The sequence below is a fragment of the Heterocephalus glaber genome, unplaced genomic scaffold, assembly GCF_053883595.1.
Source record: "Heterocephalus glaber isolate CG9 unplaced genomic scaffold, H.glaber_assembly_v1.0 deba00001442, whole genome shotgun sequence".
Taxonomy (NCBI): Eukaryota; Metazoa; Chordata; class Mammalia; order Rodentia; family Bathyergidae; genus Heterocephalus; species Heterocephalus glaber.
Genome location: NW_028258296.1, coordinates 20227396 through 20248115, shown reverse-complemented (window position 1 = coordinate 20248115; position 20720 = coordinate 20227396). Strand labels below are relative to the sequence as shown.

The window sequence follows — 20720 nt, the reverse complement described above, 5'->3', positions numbered from 1 at the left end:
CATGGCTGAAAGGGATTTGTCCCTACTGCCATTACCCAGCATCAAAACAGTATCCTACTGCACATCACCAGCCTGGGAAGAGATCAGGTTCAAAATTCAAAGTGCGGTTTCTACTGAATGTATATTTGTGCAGCATTGTAAAGTCATAAAATCATAAATCCAACCATTGCAAGCTGGAAGCATCTGTAGTTAGAATGTTAAACATCAGCTTTCAGCCAGCTGCCTGGGCTGGTTTATACATATTCATCTGGGACTAAATGTTTTCAGTGGAAATAAGAAAATACCACTAGTGACTGAGCAGGGAGTAGAGAAAGCTTTGGCTTCAGAGTTGTTATTTTGGTGACCCACCCTGCCTGAAGAAAGTGATTCCTTTTTGGGCTCTGTTGTGGGCCCCTTTTCCCACCTTTTGGGAGCAAGCTCCCCCTGGAACTCACTGTGTATTCCAACTCCACTAACCCAGGAGTCACAAGGACTTTACATTTGCTATGTCACTCTCTTCATCCCAGTAACCTAAGTTAGATCTTCATTTAGAAAACATATATTGAGGCTAAAAAAGGTTAAATAACTTTATCCAGGCCCTGTTGATAATAATTTGTAATCAAATTAGCAGTAAGTATCAGAGGCTATTTTATTTAAATTTCCCAGTGGCCTTAGGAAGAAGGTATTATTACACCCATTTTGGAGATGAGGAAACTAAGGCTCAGGGAGGCTAACTTTCTGGTAAACAAAGCTTCAAATAGGCTTCAATGCAATTCCAGAGTCCATGCACCTTTGCAAGTGAGAATCCAGCCTTTCCAGAACCATTTGGTGAAGAGAGTGCCTTTTCCCCATTGTGTATTCCTGGCACTCTTGTAGAAGATAGGATTGATGGGTTTATTTCTGGGATCTCTACTCTGCTGCACTGCTCTATATATCTGTATTTATGCCAGTCCACGCTATTGTAATTATTGTAGCTTTGTAATACAGTTTGAGATTAGGAAGTTTGAGGCCTCTAGTTTTGTTCTTTCTCAGGATTGTTTTGGCTATTCAGAGCCCAATGTGGTTCCATATGAATTTTAGGATTTTTTTCTCATATTTCTGTAAAAATTGCCTTTAGGATTTTGATAAGGATTACATTAAATCTGTAGATCACTTTGGGTAGTGTGGAACAGTTTAACAATATTAAGTCTCCTGGTCCATGAACATAAGGTGGCTTTTCATTTATCTGTGTCTTCTTTAATTTTTTTCATTACTGTTTTACATTTTTCAGTGTAAAAGTCTTTTATAACCTAGGTTAAGTTTCTGTCTTATGTTTTATTCTTTTTTGATGCTATTGTAAATTTAACAATCACTTTCTTAGTTTCTGTTTTAGATTGTTTATTGTTAGTGTATAGAAATGAAGTGGACTCACATGTTCCTTTTGTGTCTTGCACCTTTACTGATCTAGTGTATTAGTTCCAAGAGACGTCTTTTTTTGAGTTTGTGGTATTTTTTACATATAAGATCACACCATCTGCAAACAGATGTAAATTTACATCTTCTTTTCCAATCTGTACACCTTTTATTTCTTTCTCTTGCCTAATTATTCTGGCTGGAATGTTGAATAGAAGTGGTGAGAAAGTGGGTATCCTTGCCTTGGTCCTGATCCTAGAAGAAAAGCTTTCTGTTTTTTACCATAGAGCATGATGCCTATTGTGTGGGCTACACTCTCTAGATCACTTGCTTATTTGAACTGAGAATCTTGTGTTTTTCTACCAAATTGTGTTTCCTCTTCGCTTGCTCCTCTTGCCCTTTTTGTCCTGCCTACCTGATGTGTTCTGAGCAGCAAGAGAAGGAACGTGACAGATCTGAAGGTCAGACACTGAGGCACTGAGCCTATACTCAGGTAGGAGAAAGTCTTTCCTGGACTATTGTTAGTGTAGTTATGGGATTGCTTTGTCATCATTCCTTGTTAAATTGAGGTGCTACAGCATGAGCAGTTAAAACTTCCAAAATCCCAGTTGCATATTTCATTGAAGTTTTAGAAATTTGGAGTTACCTAGCCTTCTTGAGAAGTGTTCTCTGCCACTTATTGAATATTCAGTGTTACGTGTTCGAATCTTTTGTTTAATCTTTTTGGCAACCCTGTATGGTAGCTGTAGAGTGTGCCAATTTCAAAGAAGAAGGACAAGGTTCTGGACAGATCAGTGGGATGCAGGCTTTGAGCCACTGCTGGAAGTGATGGGTCTACATGTGACCCAGGTCCATACTAAAATGTTCTCTGTTTTGATTATCACCCACCATGCCATGGAGGAACAGAAATAAGAAAAACAATAAAATTCCCATTCCAGAAGAATCAGAGACATTTAGGAGTAATGGGTGTTACAGATGATGCAGGCTGCTGGGCAGGAATTGTGAAACCCTCCCTGCCCTAGCAGTAGAGTAGCTTCTGTGGCTGGACGCTGCTTCTGCTCTCTGGCTCAGGCCTGCCAGTAGCCCAGAATCTTTGTCCCCTACAGAGTCTTTCCCTGTTCTTGACACTCTGTGGCCATGTCTGAAGTTAGTGTTGGAAAGTGTGTGCTTCTCTACAGAGGTGAACATGGCTTTTCCAGGCCAAGCTATGGCTGCCTGGACAATACAGTTCCTTACAAACTTCATAGACTTCTGGTCTGTTTGCTTCTAGTCAGTTCCACATGCCAGTCATTATATCCAAATTCCGTTCTGGATGAGGTTCTTACTCTTGCCCACTTTCCAGCTTCAGTGCCTGAGCTATTCCTCTCTTCTTCTCTTTAGTAGTATCTACTTTGAAGTCCTCTGAGACCGGATGTGGATGGTAAGAAGCACTTTTGCTCTGATTTTTACTGCAAGTCTCCCTTCCTTTATCCTCTGCTGCATTTTATTGAGAGGCCTTTGAGAGAGGCCATGAGCTATAGTGCTGCTTCTTGCTCTTTAAGGTGCCAGAAGCAGTTAACCTTTCTTAGTTTCTGGACAACGTCCATTCTCTCCACCTTTGCTTACAAACTTAGGACAATTCTTTCCTTACCCCATCTCTTTACGGTAATACCTTGTTAAATGCTATAAGGAGCAGCCAATACTTGCTCAGGTTCTGTTTCTTTCTAATTTTTCACCTAGAACTACAATGCTTCTTAGGCAGAGAGACTGAAAATATGGTGACCTGAAGAAAACAGAAGTTTATTTTTCTCCCATGTGAAGAGTCCAACAGTGAGCTGTACAGATTCAAAGAGTCCCTTTCATCTTGTTCCCTTAATACTCACTAGGGAATTGCTTCTCAAAGTCTCTGTAGTTTTTCTTTCTGTTTTTTTTTATATCAAACACCAATATTTTTGGTCTGTGCTGTGTTCAGAGATTGTCCATTGATTGTGTATTTGTGAGGAAGGCAGAGGAACCACTGAGCTAAATCCCCAGCAATGATTGTGTATTTGTGACTCACAATGCCAAATTTCTATAATCCCTTCTAAGCATTTATTCTCAGTCTCTGTACTTATTTCCTCATTGATGCACACTAACCCATGGACTGCTTTGATTTATGCCGCTCTAGGGCTTTGCCCTGGGCTGAATGTTCAATGCTGGATCACAAGCCTGCTTGTGTTCCAACTTGCAGGAACGGAAAAAAGCACGCCAGAGTGCGACTCAGTGTTTCGGGGCAGGCCGGGCATAGCACATTGCATTTGTGCCCGTTACACATCGGCAAGCACTTAGTCACGAAACCACTTCAGCTGGAAGGAACATGGAAAAGGAAGTGTCCAGCTGGATGTCCAGGTGCTGAACTACATGTTCGTTACTCTGTAAGAAAAGGAAAACTCGATGTAGCAATCTATCTTGCAGAACACAAATTTAAAATACAAAGAAATAATTGTAAGAGAAATTCCAGGACAATGTACACTTATGGGCAAGTGTGAGTTCAGTGTCACACCCCACAGAATAGGGTTTCTCAGAAATGGAGTCTGGGGTCCTACTGGCCCTTTAATGCTGCCTGACAGTTAGAGACCAGTGGTGTGGTGAGGTTAGTAATGGGAAGTTCATGTGAGAAGCTGAGATCCAATCTCAGGGGAAGTCCAGAAACCAAACACCCAGGTTGGGAGCTGAGTGAGAATCCACAAGGCAAAGACCACAGTGCTTGGTCAGGAGCAGATCGCAAGACAGGAGATGCTATAGCAGTTGGGACCCAGAGGGGTCTCAGCGCAGTGGCTGTGCTAGTATATCCTGAGCCCCAGTGAAACACTGGAGAGATGGAGAACAGAAGTCCTAGCCTGTGCGAGTTGGGCAGAGGCTCTTCTCTTCCAGACCACCCTGCTGACTTGCTAATGCTGCCATACAAACAACTAGGGGGCCTGAGGTCACACAATTTCAGCCCTTGAAGTTGAAACTTTGTTCCTTTTTGTGGATTCATAATCTCCCTCCACTGAGCCAAAGGAAGTTGAAAGCTTTGGAGAGCATACATGCTGTCCTCATGGTGAATCGTCTTGGTTTTCTCCAAGGCACGCAGGTGGGTTTCCAACATGCAGGTGGGAGCTCAGCATGAGAGATAGAGGGGCTGTGAGAAGTGTCCAGGCTCAAGGTGATTGTTCGGGGTCATCCACCAAAAGGAGATAATTTAAGCAGACATCTTTTTGATGGAAGGGAGTTGAAAGGGAAAAGAAGAGAGGACTAAGAGAGAACTAAGTCCAGGGGTATCCATACATACTCCATGGCTGCTGGAGACAAGAACACTGAGGAAATTGGTTAAAAAAAAATTCAGGAGAGTTGAGACATCAAGGCTAAAGGAGAGGCGTTTCAAGAAGGGATTAATTATTGTTGGTTTCCCTGGGGAGACTAAAGAAAAGGAAGATTGGAAACAAAATTTGGGAATTCAGTAAAATTGAATGCATTAGAAAGTCATGCCTAGTACAAGCCAGAGGGTTTGTGCTTCAAAGAGCAGAAGGATAGCAGCTCTGCTCCTAACAAATGTACAAATGAGATTAAGACAAAAATATTTAGTAAGGTATATTGAATGCTTTAGTACAGGTGCCAAGTATTTATTGGCCACATTTTAAAATAAAATGACCAGCCTGTGCTTTCTATTTCTGCATCATTCAGCATTCAACATAACATGATCAGGTTCCCATCTGCACTACTTTCAGCCAACTAACTGAAACTAACCAACTAACATAGTAGTTAAGTGTTCATTTTGCATACACTGTATGCTGCTATACCGAGCTTTAGGTGTACAGACATAAGTGTTCTTGTCTGTAGAAGCTCACGGTCTAGTGGTAAATGAGGACATGAAGATAAAATGTTTACACAGTGCAGTATCCCAGGATTCTCCACCTTCCCACTTGCCAGTGACTAAAAGAGAGTCTGAATCTAAAAGTGGAGGATTGGCTCTGATCTTCCCCAAGCATGTTTTTGTCCTGATTAGAAGGTATACGTTGGAAGAGCAGTGGATAAGGATGCTGCACTAAGATGAAGCTACTGATGGGGCAGGGAAGAGCATACTCCTGAGCCCTCCCCCAACCCCAGTGCTCTGAGCCCCCAGGGTTCTTTGTCGACTCAGGAACTCTGTCTGGGTCATGTCTCAGGGTCTGAAGATTGTCTGCCATTATAACAGTTTCATCAAAGTTGCAGGCCATAGAGCTTTTGTAAGAGCAACACTTCTCCTGCAAGTCCCGTGTCTGCCTATGTCCCCTGGAAATGCCTCTGTGGAGGATAAGCCAATGGCTCACACGAAGATGCATTCTTGTGGCGATGTCTGTTTTGTTTGTGCCTAAGCTGGCATTGCCCTAACCCTTGTGCTGCTCACAGTCACCAGGAAAAATCTCCTTTCCAAGAGAAAGAAATAAAAGGAATAAAGATAGGAAATGAAGAAGTCAAATTGTCCTTATTTGCAGATGACATGATACTCTATATAGAAGACCCCAAGAACTCCACCAAAAGTCTTCTAGACTTAATAACCAAATTCAGTGAAGTAGCTGGATACAAGGTCAACACACAAAAATCAATAGCTTTCCTCTACACAAACAACAGACTCACTGAGAGAGAAATAGGGCAAATAATCCCTTTCACAATAGCATCCAAAAAACTGAAATACCTAGGAATCATCCTAACGAAAGAAATCAAAGACCTCTTCTCTGAAAACTATGGCACTCTGAAAAGAGAGATTGAAGATGATATCAGAAAATGGACAGACATCCCCTGCTCCTGGGTAGGAACGATTAATATAGTGAAAATGGCCATACTTCCAAAACTGCTATATAGATTTAATGCAATTCCAATTGAGATCCCAGCAGCATACTTCATAGACCTTGAGAAAATAATCCAAAAATTCATTTGGAACAAGAAGAGACCCAGAATAGCAAAAGCAATTCTAGGTAACAGAGACATGGCAGGGGCTATCACAATCCCCAACCTGAAACTCTACTACAAAGCTACTGTGATAAAAACAGCATGGTACTGGCAAAGAAACAGACCTGAGGACCAGTGGAACAGATTAGAAGATGCAGAAACCACACCAGACACACTAAGCCATCTCATCTTCGACAAAGGAGCCAAACACCCTCACTGGAGGAAAGATAGCCTCTTTAATAAATGGTGCTGGAAAGATTGGGCTTCAACTTGCCAAAGATTAAAACTAGACCTGTATCTCTCACCATGCACTAAACTAAAATCAAAATGGATTAAAGACCTAAATATTAAAATAGAAACTCTGAACCAGTTGGAACAGAGGTTAGGTAGAACCCTTGAAGACATCGGTGTAGGAAAAGATTTTATGAACAAAACCTCAGTTGCTCGTGAACTAGCACAAATAATCAACAAATGGGATCTCTTCTTATTAAAAAGCTTCTGCACAGCAAGAGAAACCACCAGCAGTGTGAAGAAGACAACCCACAATGTGGGAAAAAATCTTCACCTGCTCTTCCTCAGACAAAGGTCTACTATCTCGCATCTATAAAGAACTTAAAAAGATCAGACCTCCCAAATTTAAAGACCCAATCCAAAAATGGGCATCTGAAATGAACCGACATTTCTCAGACAAAGAAGTAGAAATAGCAAATAAATACATGAAAGAATGTTCAACATCACTGGTCATTCGAGAGATACAAATGAAAACAATGCTAAGATTCCACTTCACTCCAGAAAGAATGGCTGCTATCATGAAATCAACCAATAAGAAATGCTGGCGGGGCTGTGGGGCAAGAGGAACCCTGCTCCACTGCTGGTGGGAGTGTAGACTGGTGCAAGCACTGTGGAAATCAGTATGGAGATACCTCAAAGAACTAGGACTGGAAGTCCCATTTGACCCTGCTATTCCACTGTTGGGGATCTTCCCCAAAGAATTAAAAGAATCATACCACAGTGATATATGTGCACCCATGTTCATAGCAGCACAGTTTGTGATAGCTAAAACTTGGAAACAGCCCAAATGCCCATCAACTGGAGACTGGATAAAGAAAATGTGGTTTTTTAAATAAAATGGGGTATTACTCAGCCATAAAAAATGAGAAATTAGAGACATTTATAGCTAAGTGGATGCACATTGAGGCAATACTCTTAAGTGAAATAAATAGGACACAGGTGTAAATACCGAATAGTTTCTCTGGTGTGAGAAACTGAAAGTGTAAATAAGGACTAAATGTATAATAGGTAATGTGAAATAGGAAGAAAAGGGGCAAAGAGGAAGGACGTGGGAGGGCTAGGGGAAAGGATAGAAGGGAATGGGATTAATATGAGAAAATGGAAAAATAGGAGCAAAATCTTTGTAAATAGGGAGGACTGGAGAGGTTGAAGGGAGGGCTGGGCAAGGGTGAAAAATAAGAACCAAGAGAGACTATGTAAAGGTGCAAATTTCCAATGATGAATGTCATTATATTGTATACCTAAAATGTACCAATGATTAGAATGAATCATCGATAATGTAAAATAGGAAGAAAAGGTCCAAAGGGGTAGGGGTAATGGGAGGGGCAGGGGAAAGGAAAGAAGGGAAAGGAAAAAATGATGAGAAATGGAAAAAATGGAAATAAAGTCTTTGTAAATAGGGAAGGGTGGAGGGTGTGAAGGGGGGTCTAGGAATGGGGAAAAAATAAGAACCAAGATGCATTATGTAAAGGTACAGTTCCCAATGAGAAATGTAATTGTGTTGTATACCTACAATGTACCAATAAAAGAATTTAATACAAAAAAAAAAAAGAAAAATCTCCTTTCTTCTCTGCGGTGTCTTGTTTCAAACCTGGCTAATCCTTAGAATTAAGACTTAAATCCATGTCACATATTTTCCATGATGTACAAAAGCAGGAACACAGATGGAGTTGGAACTGATCTTGAAATACACGGTATGATCAAAATATATGGTGAATGTTTAAATTTTTAAATATGTATTACAATAAAAGACACTGTGCCATTAATCCTCCTTAAATTACTTCCCCTCACTTTGAGCACACTTACCCTTATTTTTCTTGCCATTTTCGGAAGCAGTTCTTCAAGACCTTTTTCATGAGTGTCTTTACAAGGTATGATCAAAAATACACTAAATGCTGCTGCCTAGTGCCAGCCAGTGGAAAGGTGGGCTTTGTAAAAACACTGCATTGTATCCTCATCCACTTTATTCACCAGATCTTACCCTGTGTAACTTCTGGCTCTTCCCCAAAGCTAAATGAAAGGTAAACGTTTTGAATCAATTCAGGACATCAAGGCAGCCACAGAAGTGTAAATAGATATTCACAAAAGAAAATTTCTGTAACTGCTTCAGAAGATGGCAAGAATGATGTTAGAAGTGTTTTCAAAGTGAGGGACAATATTTTGAGGGATATTTATGGGAGTGTGTCTTTTACTGTAATATTATTTTAATTTAAAAATTTACCATATATTTTCATAACACCTAATCCACTGAAGGACATTTGCATCCTTGGGTGCACAGGGCTCTGTTGGCATACAACACAGTCTTTATTTTATGCAATTTCTATAATCATGAGGAAATCGCTCACTTATTGAATCACTTACTATACACAGGGGTATATACTGGGGTTTTGGTATGTGTGCAGGGACATTGGGGCATCAAAGGAATTGTGATACTGGTCCATGTCCTTGGGAATATGATCTAGTCTTCTTTATTTCTCTGAGAGTTGTTATGGTTATAGCCAGGAAATGTTATGTTACTAGGAGGTTTTCTGAATGATTTAGGAAAATCAATAACGTAACTTCTCTAATAATAGTATTTGTTGCATTACAATACACTGTGTAGAGTACCTTTTGGCTTGCCTGGACTACACTGAGCGAGGAGGAATTGTGTTGGGCTGAATATAAAATATATACCATAGTTAATATATATAAATACCAAAACTTCCTTTGTGTTCTATAGTTTAATGTACTAAATTATTTTATTAAATAACACATAAGACCAAGCTTAATAATAAGAAAACCGACATGCCTGCTTAATAATAATAAATGCCTGTTTTCATAGGTACACACATTTAAGTAGGTTGAAATATGATTATTGATAATCACTGTGTTTTATTAGCCGAATTCACAAGCACATATAATGTCTGATACACACATGGTCACTGACTTGCTTGTATGTGGCAGGCACCAAAGCTCCACTGTGCCTTCTGCTACATAGCGTTCCATTGTCAGTATTATTTCTATTAATAATAACTATGCCATCCACAATGGAGCACTGTGTACTTGAGTCCTGAAAAGTATTCCTAAAAATCACATCATATGCTGGGCAGGGTGGTGCATACCTATAATCCCAGCACTCCAGAGGCTCATGTAGGAGGATTGCCTTGAGTTCAAGCCCAGCCTGAACTACATGGTGAGACCCTGTCTCAACAAAACAAAACAAAACAAAATCACCTAATAGTGTTAAAAGTTTATGATCCCATGGGGCTGTAGCTGTCCAGGGCTTCATGCGGCCTGTGAGATGTGGGTTGCACAGCCTGCTGTAGAGTTCCACAGGAAAGAGGTGACACAGTCAAAGTAGTAATTGGTGGGGGATACTATTTATAGAGTGAGGGCAGAGTTCACAGAAACCGACAGGAGAGGATGCAGGGCCCCTGAGCCAGGCAGTGCTCCTCAAGCTGAAAACCCAGGGAGGGAAAAAGGGGAGGCTGACCAAGGCTGCCCACATCTGTTTAGTTGCTTTGTTTGTTTGTTTTGGTACCAGGGATCGAACTTGGGACCTTGCGCTTGCGAGGCAGGCGGCAGAACCACTGAGCTAAATCCCCACCCCTGCCCACATCCACTTAGGGAGGAAAGAGCAGAAGAAATCAGTATCTTAACCTCAGCTTCCTCCTTCCTTCCCATCCTGTGCTGTCCCTCTCTTTGGCAGAAGCTAGAAAGCAGGGAAGCCGATTGATCCAGTCCCCAGGAGCCAGTCCTGCAGGGTCCAGAGCAGATGGTCAGGATGAGAGAAGGGGCAGCTGGAGAGGGCAGGCGCAGCATTCTTGTGCCTGTTATGCTCACTTACATGACCTAACTGCTTTGACCACCATACAGGTGCAGGTGGGAGAGAGACACAGGCAGGATGAGGAGGGATGATGAATTCTTAGCTCTCAGTGAAGAATCTTGCTTCCTGGCCCAAGTGTGGAATTCTACCAGGGGGTCCCTCTGACTTGTCATTTAGCACTAGTGAAGCTCTTCTTTGGGATCTCTCCCCCACTTCACCCATTCAGCCCTGAGACAGGGAATTAGCGTTGTTTTCTTTTCTGCTTCCATTTTTTTTTATTAGTACATGTTTGCAGGCTTCTTCCTGAGAGTCTGGGATCTCTGGAGCTCTGATTAGCAGAACAGTTTCCTACATGCCTTTAAAATATTATTTTCCTTTTCTATGGAAAGTTTGAAGATCCATTCAGGCTCTGACCTGGGTAGGTAAGATCTCCAGAAGCAAGAAGTCTGCTTGTCAACCGTGACCTGTTGCAGGTAACTGTGGGAGATTATGTGGAACAAGCTCTGTGGAGCCAGAGACTCCTGAATATCCTTCTCAGGACGCAAGGCAGAGACAGGTCATGCCAGGGGGCGAGCAAGGGAGTCTGTGGTAATTTTACAGTCTAAAGAAGTTTAATTGTCTTCTCATGCAAAGTCATTTGATGAAAGCGAGCAAGTTGAAATTTTTCAAAAAAAGATTTTTATACATGACAAAAAATATTTTTACACATTTTTTTTCGGGCAAGAAAAATATTGCTTTCAGCCACGACTGTCTACACTTTGAATTTTGACTTTTTTGACTCCTTGCAACAGTGAAAGTACTAAGATGTGATTACACAATGGTTTAAAGATTATTTCTATATCATAGAATGTATGGAGTTATATTACATATAAATAACATTAACTTTAAGCATTTTGACTAGCATTTTTACTTTTATGAAGGTCAAAGAACAAAATGTGTTTTACCTTTTCTAGCCTAATAAGTTAGATAATGATTAAAATTTTATAACAGACAAAGTAAACACAATTAAAGATTTATGTGACATTTGGATACGCTAAGTTAGGGAATTTGCTGCTCACATGAAATCCATGTGTCACCTCCTTTATTTAGTTCTGTATGTTTCCATGATTGCCTTCCTGTTTAATCAAGAGGCTTAAGACAGTCTTCAGTCATCGGGAACATCTGGGGAACAATACCTTTGATTATAGTTGTTTATTAAACAAGTCCTAGGGTAGAAGCTGCGTGTATATAGCACATACTCTAAATCCACCCACTCCATGGGGACAGTGGGCAGTAGATGAACTAGCTGACATGCTACACACCGTCCTCCCTGCCAGAGTAGCTCACCAATGTGTTTGGACACAAAAAGTTGTTTATTCTGCTAAGCTAAGCTCCGACTAGTTTTCCCCTCATAACACCATCTCTGAGCTGAAGATGACTTGAGGCCTGGACTTCTCATCTGTTCTAGGTATCTTTCCAAGCACATCAAGTGGTACTCGTCTCCCTGTGTCGCTGCTCCTCTGGGAACCTTTACTGATGAGTGTAGAATGTTTTGGAGACTTTGTAGCTACATGAAGAACAAAGGCTATGGATCAGAATAGTTTTAGGTGCCAGAGTTTAAAATTCCTTCTTAAGAAACTGCATAAGGAAACTTCAACCAAGTTAAAGGTTTAGGTTTTTGGTTTTTTTTTTTTTTTTTTTTGGTACTAGGGATTGAACTCAAGACCTTGTGCTTGTGAGGCAGGTGGCGACACCACTGAGCTAAATCCCCAGCCCAAGGTTTAGTTTTCTCAAGAGAAATGGTGTGGAATAAGACAAGGTAGCAGTCCTATCCTTAAAAAGCACCCATAAAATGAACTTACTAGTTTTGTCCAAGATTATCAGAGGCTCTTAATACCCTAGCATAGATAACATCTATTTATGTTTCAACTGTAACGGATTGCTATTCCTCTGTTTATTTTACCATAGCAAAGAGCTGTGGTACTTTAGTAACAGTAATTTATTTTTAAATTCTTGCAGTATAATAAAGTTGATAGCATCTCCTTCCTTTTAAAGAAATTTTAAATATTTATTTACAGAACACTTTTATATTTGCAGAAAATTTGAGCAGATAGTAGAGTTCTTATATTCTACCCTCTACTGCACACACTGTCCCCTATTTTTGAATCTAATGTTCATGTTAGCTTTGAATTTCCTTAGTTTTTACCTAATATCCTTTGTCCCATCCAGGATACACATTATATTCACTTGTTATGTGCCCTTCAGCTCTTCTTGGCTGTGATAATTTCTCAGATTTTCCTTGTTTTTAATGACCTTAGCTGTTTTGAAGAGTGCTGGTTGGGTTTGTTGTCAAATGTCTTCTGATTGGAATTTGTCTGATGTTTTTCTCATCATTAGCCCGGAGTTATAGGTTTTGGGAGGGAGGTCCCAGATAAATTGCTATTTCTAACACATCTGACTTAGGACAGTTGATGTTGAATTTGATCATCTGATCATATAGCTGAAGTAGCATCTGTCAAGTTTCTCCACTGTAAAGTCACTGGCCCCTCCTTTTCCACGTTGTATTCTTAGGTAGGAAGTCACTAGGTTAAGGATTGGGGAATTATGCTACTGTCCTTTAGGGTATAATATCTATATAATTTTTAAGGAATCTTTCCACCCAGGAAATTTGTCTCTTTATTCTCATTGATTATTTTATTCAGTAATTTATATCAGTATGGATTCATGGATTATTTTTTATACTTTGGGATTCTTGTACTACTTTAGTTATGTTGTTTTCTGAATTGTTCTAGCTTTGACCAACTTCTTTTTTGAAGTTAGGAGTGATTCTACTTTCTGATGTTTATGCTTGGCCTGTGTTGTGGGGCTGCCCTTCAGACCACCCGGATGTGTCTGCTCTGGTTAAGCTGCCATTCACTGGCAGTAAACACCACTCCGCACACCTCTCAGCCAGCAGGTCCTGGAGCCAAATCTATCCAGGGAAATGAAAGGGTTGTGAGGGCCCAATTAGAGAGCACATATACAGAAGAAGAAGCAAGTAATAGTGGTCAGTTTGGGTAAAAGGTTTGGGGGGCATGTGGGCATGGGTACACACAGATACTTCCTTTTAAGTCTAGATCTAACAAGCGTTTACTGAGAACCTATTGTGTTTAGCATTGTTCCAGGCGCTAGGGATGTGTCACAGCAAGACAAAATCCTTGCCTTCCTAACCCTATCTTTTAGTTGGAGAGGAGGCCATGACCTCAACTGGATAGTTGCAGGGAATAAGAAATACTGTAAAGAAAAATGAAGTGGCCCAAGTCCAGCAGGGTGGGGCATTGTGCTCTTTAGAAAGTAGAAGGGAAGGACTCTTTGATGAAGTGATGTTTGTGTAGGAATGAGGTAAAGTATCTAGAGGAAGAGGGTATCTAGAGGAAGAGGTTTCTGGACGCACAGAATGGCAAGTGCAAAGGGCTTGAAATTGTCTGACTTTTTAAGTTGGCTAAAAGAACCTCAGGGATTGTAGGTGAATTTAAATTTTCCATGCTACCTAATTTCACTATTAACATGAATTATTAAACAGAATTTAGTAAATGAAAATGCTTATACAGGTTTGGTTGCTAAGGTACAAACGGACATAACAGTACAACTTCCATCTGGGTAAGATTTCTACAGAGGAGAGAATTGCTCTATGCTGTGGGCTGTAGAAAAATAAACTATGCACAGCAGCACCTGACCTTGTCTTTGATGCACCATATCTCTCCCTAGGAGAGTGTTATTGGAAGCCAGCTAAAAAGCCAGGCAGCAACCTGTTTTATAAAATATAGCTAGAAATAAAAGCAGTTTGAGTGGTTTTCAAATGTCTTAATTTTCATAATTGTTTCCACATTCTGGCTGGCTAGACATTTTTTCAGAGAAGCAAGTTTGGAAGAGTCTAAATGAAAGCTTTCCTCATGAAGTTTTCATTTGGATTCCACATATAGACTTTCTAAACCATCATTTTATAAAGTCTTAAATTACTGAAGTTTAAAGTTGTGGTAATTGCTCCAAAGTTTAGCATCTTTTGTTTCTGGGTCAGAACTATGAAACCCTCTAACTCTTTAGTATAAAAACAAACAAACAAACAAACAACAACAACAAAAAAACAGCTTGGGATTTCACAGAGTCATGTTTAGCAACATTAAGGTAATCCAGAAATTAACAATAATATGGTGTCCTGCACACCATAAAAATTGAAAACATTTTTCAGAAGTGTCTTTTCTACCCTTTTTAGGGCTGGTTAAAAAAGAAAAAAAAAACAAAGATAAAAAGCTATTTAGAACACCCATCTATTTTTTTTTTTATAGTTTGGGTAAGTCTTAAATATTAGTTGATCAGATCATTCTATTTTTGTAATGCTATAGTTAATGTAAGTATAATGATAATTCTTAGTGCTGTCTGGTATTTCATTTGCTGAAGGAGAAAACATTGTGTTGTAGATGAGCACTTGAGCTTATGGAACAAGGTTATCTGAATAGAATCTTATTTCCCAGCAGTGTGGCCTTTAACAGGTCTTTAAGTTTTCTGCATCTGCGAAATAGGTATAATAATTATATTTACATCATCGTTGGGAAAATTAAATGAGATGATCCATGTAAATGTTGAGTCTAGCACCTGGCACAAAGTAAGTACTCAAAAATTAGTAATTAAAAATAGTAAGACCAGAGTGCAGATATTAAGTAACTCACATGCTTAGACACATATGTAAGAGAACACACAAATACATATTTAAAGGAACATATAAAGAGATGGAACACTCAAATTGTCATCTTTAGTGATTAACGTATAAATTAGCAAAGGCATTTAACTCAAACTTCATTTTGGGGTGGAGGGAAATACTGTAAGACAGGGATTCATTCATCTATTTATTCATTCAACAAATGCTGACACTATGAAGGTGACCATAATAGCCAAGGTCCTTGCTCTGCTAAAGCAGAATGGTCTGGTGGTTGGAGTTGGACAATAAGTGCATAAACATGAGAGAAAATAATGGGCAGTGAGTGAGCTATTGATAGATGTGCAGAAGTTCAAACAGAACCCTCAGATCATGAGAGTCACAGGACTTCTTAGAATTAGTCAGAGAAGGAACTTTGTGAACAGAACTTTTATGCTATGGCTGAGATAACATTAATTTGTTTAAAATCACAGAACCACGTTCTAAGGTTAGAGGAAGGTCAAGAGATGACATGTCAGTTTTGGTGACTATATAAAAATCTGCAGTTGATCTGTCCTGACGATGAACTGTTGACAAGCTTGACGGTATCATAGAAGTATTCACTACAAAGCTTCAAGTTACTCATTTTCAAGTTACTTCTGGGATAATAACATTGGAAAATGTTTTATAGGAGAATTAATGAAAGTGACATCTAGATGTAGTCAGTTATCAGTAAAATTTTTTTATGGTTATGTGCAATTTTAAGTAGAAAATTGTTTTATTTTGGTCATTGAAAAACTCTACGCTCTGTTGGTGTAAGAGTGAACATATACAGATGTTTGAGGCTTCTCCTTTGAACACTAAATGTCACTTTCCACAGCTATCATTGTAGAAGAAAGGTAGAATACATTAGTGAATGTATGTTCCTGAGACAGAATTTTTAAACTAGTGTTTAAAAGTTTATTTAGTTATTACAGAAAGTGTGGAACATAGAAAAAGAAGTTTTAAAAAATGGTCCACAGTTCTATTACTTAACTATTTACAGTTTTGAATTTTTCCTTATTTTTTTCTGTTGCTTTAAAAATTTTTCAACAGACCCATACATATATTTGGATATGAGTCTGGGTGTGTATATACCTGTATAAGTATTTGCAATTAAAATAATGATGTGCTCTTTTTCTATTACCATAGCTTTATGGTAGATGTGATTTTCATTTGCAGCATAATATTTTATCCTGTGAAATCCTTTTTTTAACCAGTTCCCATATGAACTCTGTTGTTCTCACAGCTAATCATAATTTTTCTGTAATATCTCAACTACTCAGTCTCAAGACAAGTTTTACTAAAAAAGGAATTAAGAATTGCCATTTTGAGTTTGATGAAGAAAAGTTAGATTTTTGAGGTAAAAACAGTTAAAGTTTTACTACATCAAACAATTGTAAATTCATCCAAGTATAAGAACCAAAACTAAAGATATACAATTCCTTTTTTATAAAATTAGGAAAACTTTAACATATATTTCTAGTATCTGAATTTCAGTATTTTTTGACAGCGTCAATCTTGATATTTCTAAAAAATTAGTGAAGGATAATATAATTTAAAAATTATAAATATGGATCTCTTAACTATCTAGGGCATCAAACAATAGAATACATACATTATTTTTAATTAGTGAAAGGATGCATAATAATTGTATTATTAAAATTTCTCATGTGATGTCTTAGTCTATTCCTGATGTTATAACAAAAATATCTTAAACTAGGTAATTTATAAACAACAGAAATTCATTGCTTTACAGTTCTGGAGGCTGGGAAGTACAAGATGTAAGTCCCAGCAAATATGGTGTCTGGTAATGCTCTAATCTCTCCTTCAAAGATGGCACCTGTTGCTGTATCCTTGCATGGTGGAATGACAAAAAGAGGTGCAAAATCTTCCGTAGGCCTCTTTTAACAAGGACACTAAACCAGTCAGGAAGGCAAAGCCCTTAGGGCCTAACCATCTTCAAAGGTCCCTACCTATTAATACAACCACCATGCAGATTAGGTTTCAGCATGAATTTGGGAGGGACACAAACATTCAGATCATAGCATGTGGTTCTTAGATCTTTTTTTGTCTTAAATTTTTATATTCTTCAACATGGTTGAAAACTGAATTTTCTCCTTGGGTATTTAAATTGAATTTCACTAGATTATTATTCTCTATTTAATTCTCATATGCTACTGTTGGAACTAGAAATACAATCTATCTCAGGCACAGTTTAACAAGATGTATCAAAATCTTTAAATAAATTTTTATCCTTTACCTCAATTTGAAACCAAGGGACTATTTCTACAAAAATAATTGGCCAAGTATATAAAGATTAGTGCACAAGAGTGTAGCCTTGCTTATAAAAGTGAAATACAGGAAACAACCTCAATGTTCAATGTTTATATATTGTATGATACAATGTATGTAAAGTATGATGCATTCATATAATGAAATATGAAGCTATTAAAGTTATATCATCTGTATTTTTAATTTGGGAAAATTATTGCAGTATATCATATATATGTGTATTTTTATATGAAGTTATTGGATTTTTATAGTTAAACATTGATGAGTGTCTGCCAAGAGGATAATTTTTGTTTCGACATTATTAAAATTGAGTCTTTCCTTGTAATTGAAAGTACTTGATCATTTGTCTCTTGAGACTACTCCTAGTTTGTGTATATAATAGTATTTTACCTCCCATTTGTATGACAGAGAGGCAAATACATAATTTGGTTGAAAGTATCATTGTGCCATTAAAAGATAAATTAGAAAGTAGACTGTCTGAGATACATATCTGTTTTGTACTTAGAATCTTGTACTGAGAGAAACAATGCCTTCTCTGTCTGCCTGATACTCCGGTTTGGAGTCACCATTCACACGTGTCCCAGAGACTTCCTCTCACATTGGGCTGGCTATTTTCCCAAACTCCAGATCTAAGTCTTGCCCATAGAGACCTCATCTTCCACCATCTTCTGGTTGAGAATCCGCAGAGAAATAAATTTACTTGAAGTGATTGACTTGGAAAATCCAGTAAACAAATCTACACTGGTACAGTTTGGATTAAGAAACTATAAGGAAGAAGTGAACACAAAGAAGACCAAAGTCTCTCTCCATGTACTATGTGCTTAAAGTGAATGTGATTGTAGCTTGAAACCTAAAGATGAACAAAGGAGGATCAGGAGTGGAATCAAAAATGGTAGAAAATTGATCTCTTATAGGAGCCATTCAGTCATGTGAAGAGTAATTCTGTGCCAGAATGTGCCTGATATTACCAACCTGCCCTTGCAATGAACATACCCCATAAATAAGAAATACACAGGAAACCAGTAGGACAAAGTATTCATTAATGCTTTGTGCCGTGTTATAATTGTTAACAGGGCAGGGTAGATATTGTAGGGCTCAGCACATTTGCATATTGATGCTTCTATGATCATATATTTATTCATTCATCCAGACAGTCAGCCAGCCATTCAGGAATTACCTGAGACAGGCAGGGCAACCAGATCCTGGAGTTATTCATAATGATGAACAAAACAGACACAGACTCTGTCTCACTGAACCTGTAGCTTACCTTGGGGAACAGAGAGCATGCAAGCTAAATGCTGTGATAGGAAGTCAGGGGTTAGTGTATTAGAGCAGGGGAATTTTTACTGCAAGATAGGGAATTGAAGTTAGCCTGAAGAAGAGGCCAGTGTTAATTGGTGTCTTAGTGCTGATTTCACACAAAGTGATATTTGTTTATTTTTAAAATTTCTTTCTAGGATGTTCATCTCTTCTCCACGATGAATGAGTGTCACTATGATAAACGGATGGACTTTTTTTATAACAGGAGCAACACGGACACTCCCAATGAGTGGACAGGAACGAAGCTTATAATTGTTTTGTGTGTTGGAACATTTTTCTGCCTCTTTATTTTTTTTTCTAATTCTCTGGTCATTGCAGCAGTGATCAAAAACAGAAAGTTTCATTTCCCCTTCTATTACCTACTGGCAAATTTAGCTGCTGCAGATTTCTTTGCTGGAATTGCCTATGTATTCCTGATGTTTAACACTGGCCCAGTTTCAAGAACTTTGACTGTCAACCGCTGGTTTCTTCGCCAGGGGCTTTTGGACACTAGCTTGACTGCCTCTCTTACCAATTTGCTGGTTATTGCTGTGGAGAGGCACATGTCAATCATGAGGATGCGGATCCATAGCAACTTGACCAGAAAGAGGGTGATATTGCTCATTCTGCTGGTGTGGGCCATCGCCATCTTCATGGGGGCAGTCCCCACATTGGGCTGGAATTGCCTCTGCAACATCTCTACTTGTTCTTCCCTGGCCCCTATTTACAGCAGGAGTTACCTCATTTTCTGGACTGTGTCCAACCTCGTGGCCTTCTTCATCATGGTGGTGGTATACCTACGGATCTACATGTATGTCAAGAGGAAAACCAATGTCTTATCCCCACATACCAGTGGGTCCATCAGCCGCCGGAGGGCTCCCATGAAGCTAATGAAGACAGTGATGACTGTCTTAGGTAAGAGGAGCCTAGTGAGCCATTATTTCCATTCATTAGCAAATCTTTATTCAGCATCTGTTGTGTATAAGACACTTAGTAGGCAGTTAGGATGCAGCAATGAAAAAGAACAGACATAAATCCCCTCCCACCTGGAGCTTATACTCAAATAGGGGAAGACAAAGTAAGTATTCTAGTAGAGGGAGAAAAGTAAAATTTATGAAACAAGATGAGTCTTGTGTGGAAAAATAGACCAAGAAAGGGATATTAGGAGTGCTAAGCAGGTATAGTTTATGATTAAAAATAAAAACCACTGTGAAGGACACCTAAGCTTTTGGGCAGAGATGACAATGAGGGAGTGAATCGTGTGGGTTGGTAAGAAAAGGCTCAGGTAGAAGATGCAGTAAGCACAGGACCCCTGAACCGCAAGGAGGCTGGGGTCGCTAGAGGGGAGTGAGGCAGAGCAGGAGGAGAGGAGGTCAGAGAGCCGATGGTGAGAGGCTGCAGTACTCTGGTTATAAGGACTTGGGATTCCCTGAGGGAGATGAGAAACTACTGGAAAGTTTTGGACAGGAAATGACATGATCTAACTTAAATTTTAGGGGTATCTCTCTGGCTGTCGTTTTAATAGGAGACTGTAGTAAGATAAAAGCAGAAGCAAGAAAACTGCTTGAAAGATTATTCCAATGCTCAAGAAAGTCGCAGTGGCCAGAAGGCAGTTGGAGGTGATGGTCAGATCGTGGATATTTTTTAAAAGTAGAATTGATAAGATTTGCCAATGAAGAAGGTGAAGGGAGGAGGGGGAAGGAGGGAAATGTTCTTAAGAGAGATGGAGGAGACAGGAGGAGGAGGAGGAGGAGGAGGAGGAGGAGGTGGAGGTGGTGTGGGGGAACTGTCAGGAGCATGATCCAAATCTAGAATCCTGTTAGACACCTGAGTGGAGTGCCAATCCTACTGAATAGGCTATTGGGTGTATGAATCAGAAATTCAGGATTTTTGTCCGGGCCTGTATATAGTTGGAAGTCATAGACTGGGGGAAGAACTGGTACTTTATACCGCAAGGTTGCCTGAGCTCACCATGAAAGTGAATGTGAATGTTAAGAGAAGAGGGCAAGGAGTCGGCCTCAGAGTCCTGGAGCTGGAAGC

The 20720-nt window shown here is 39.3% G+C and overlaps 1 protein-coding gene across 3 annotated transcripts in view; it reads left to right on the top strand.

The window, feature by feature from the left end:
• The window catches only part of Lpar3 (lysophosphatidic acid receptor 3), a 79230-nt gene that overhangs the window by 9502 nt on the left and 49008 nt on the right, over nt 1-20720 (top strand). For all 3 annotated transcript variants that reach the window (XM_004841361.4, XM_087213005.1, XM_013071065.3), the window contains exon 2: nt 18839-19595. In XM_004841361.4, the coding sequence (XP_004841418.1) occupies nt 18860-19595 (736 nt within the window). In that variant the 5' untranslated portion in view covers nt 18839-18859. The remainder of the gene's footprint in view (nt 1-18838; nt 19596-20720) is intronic.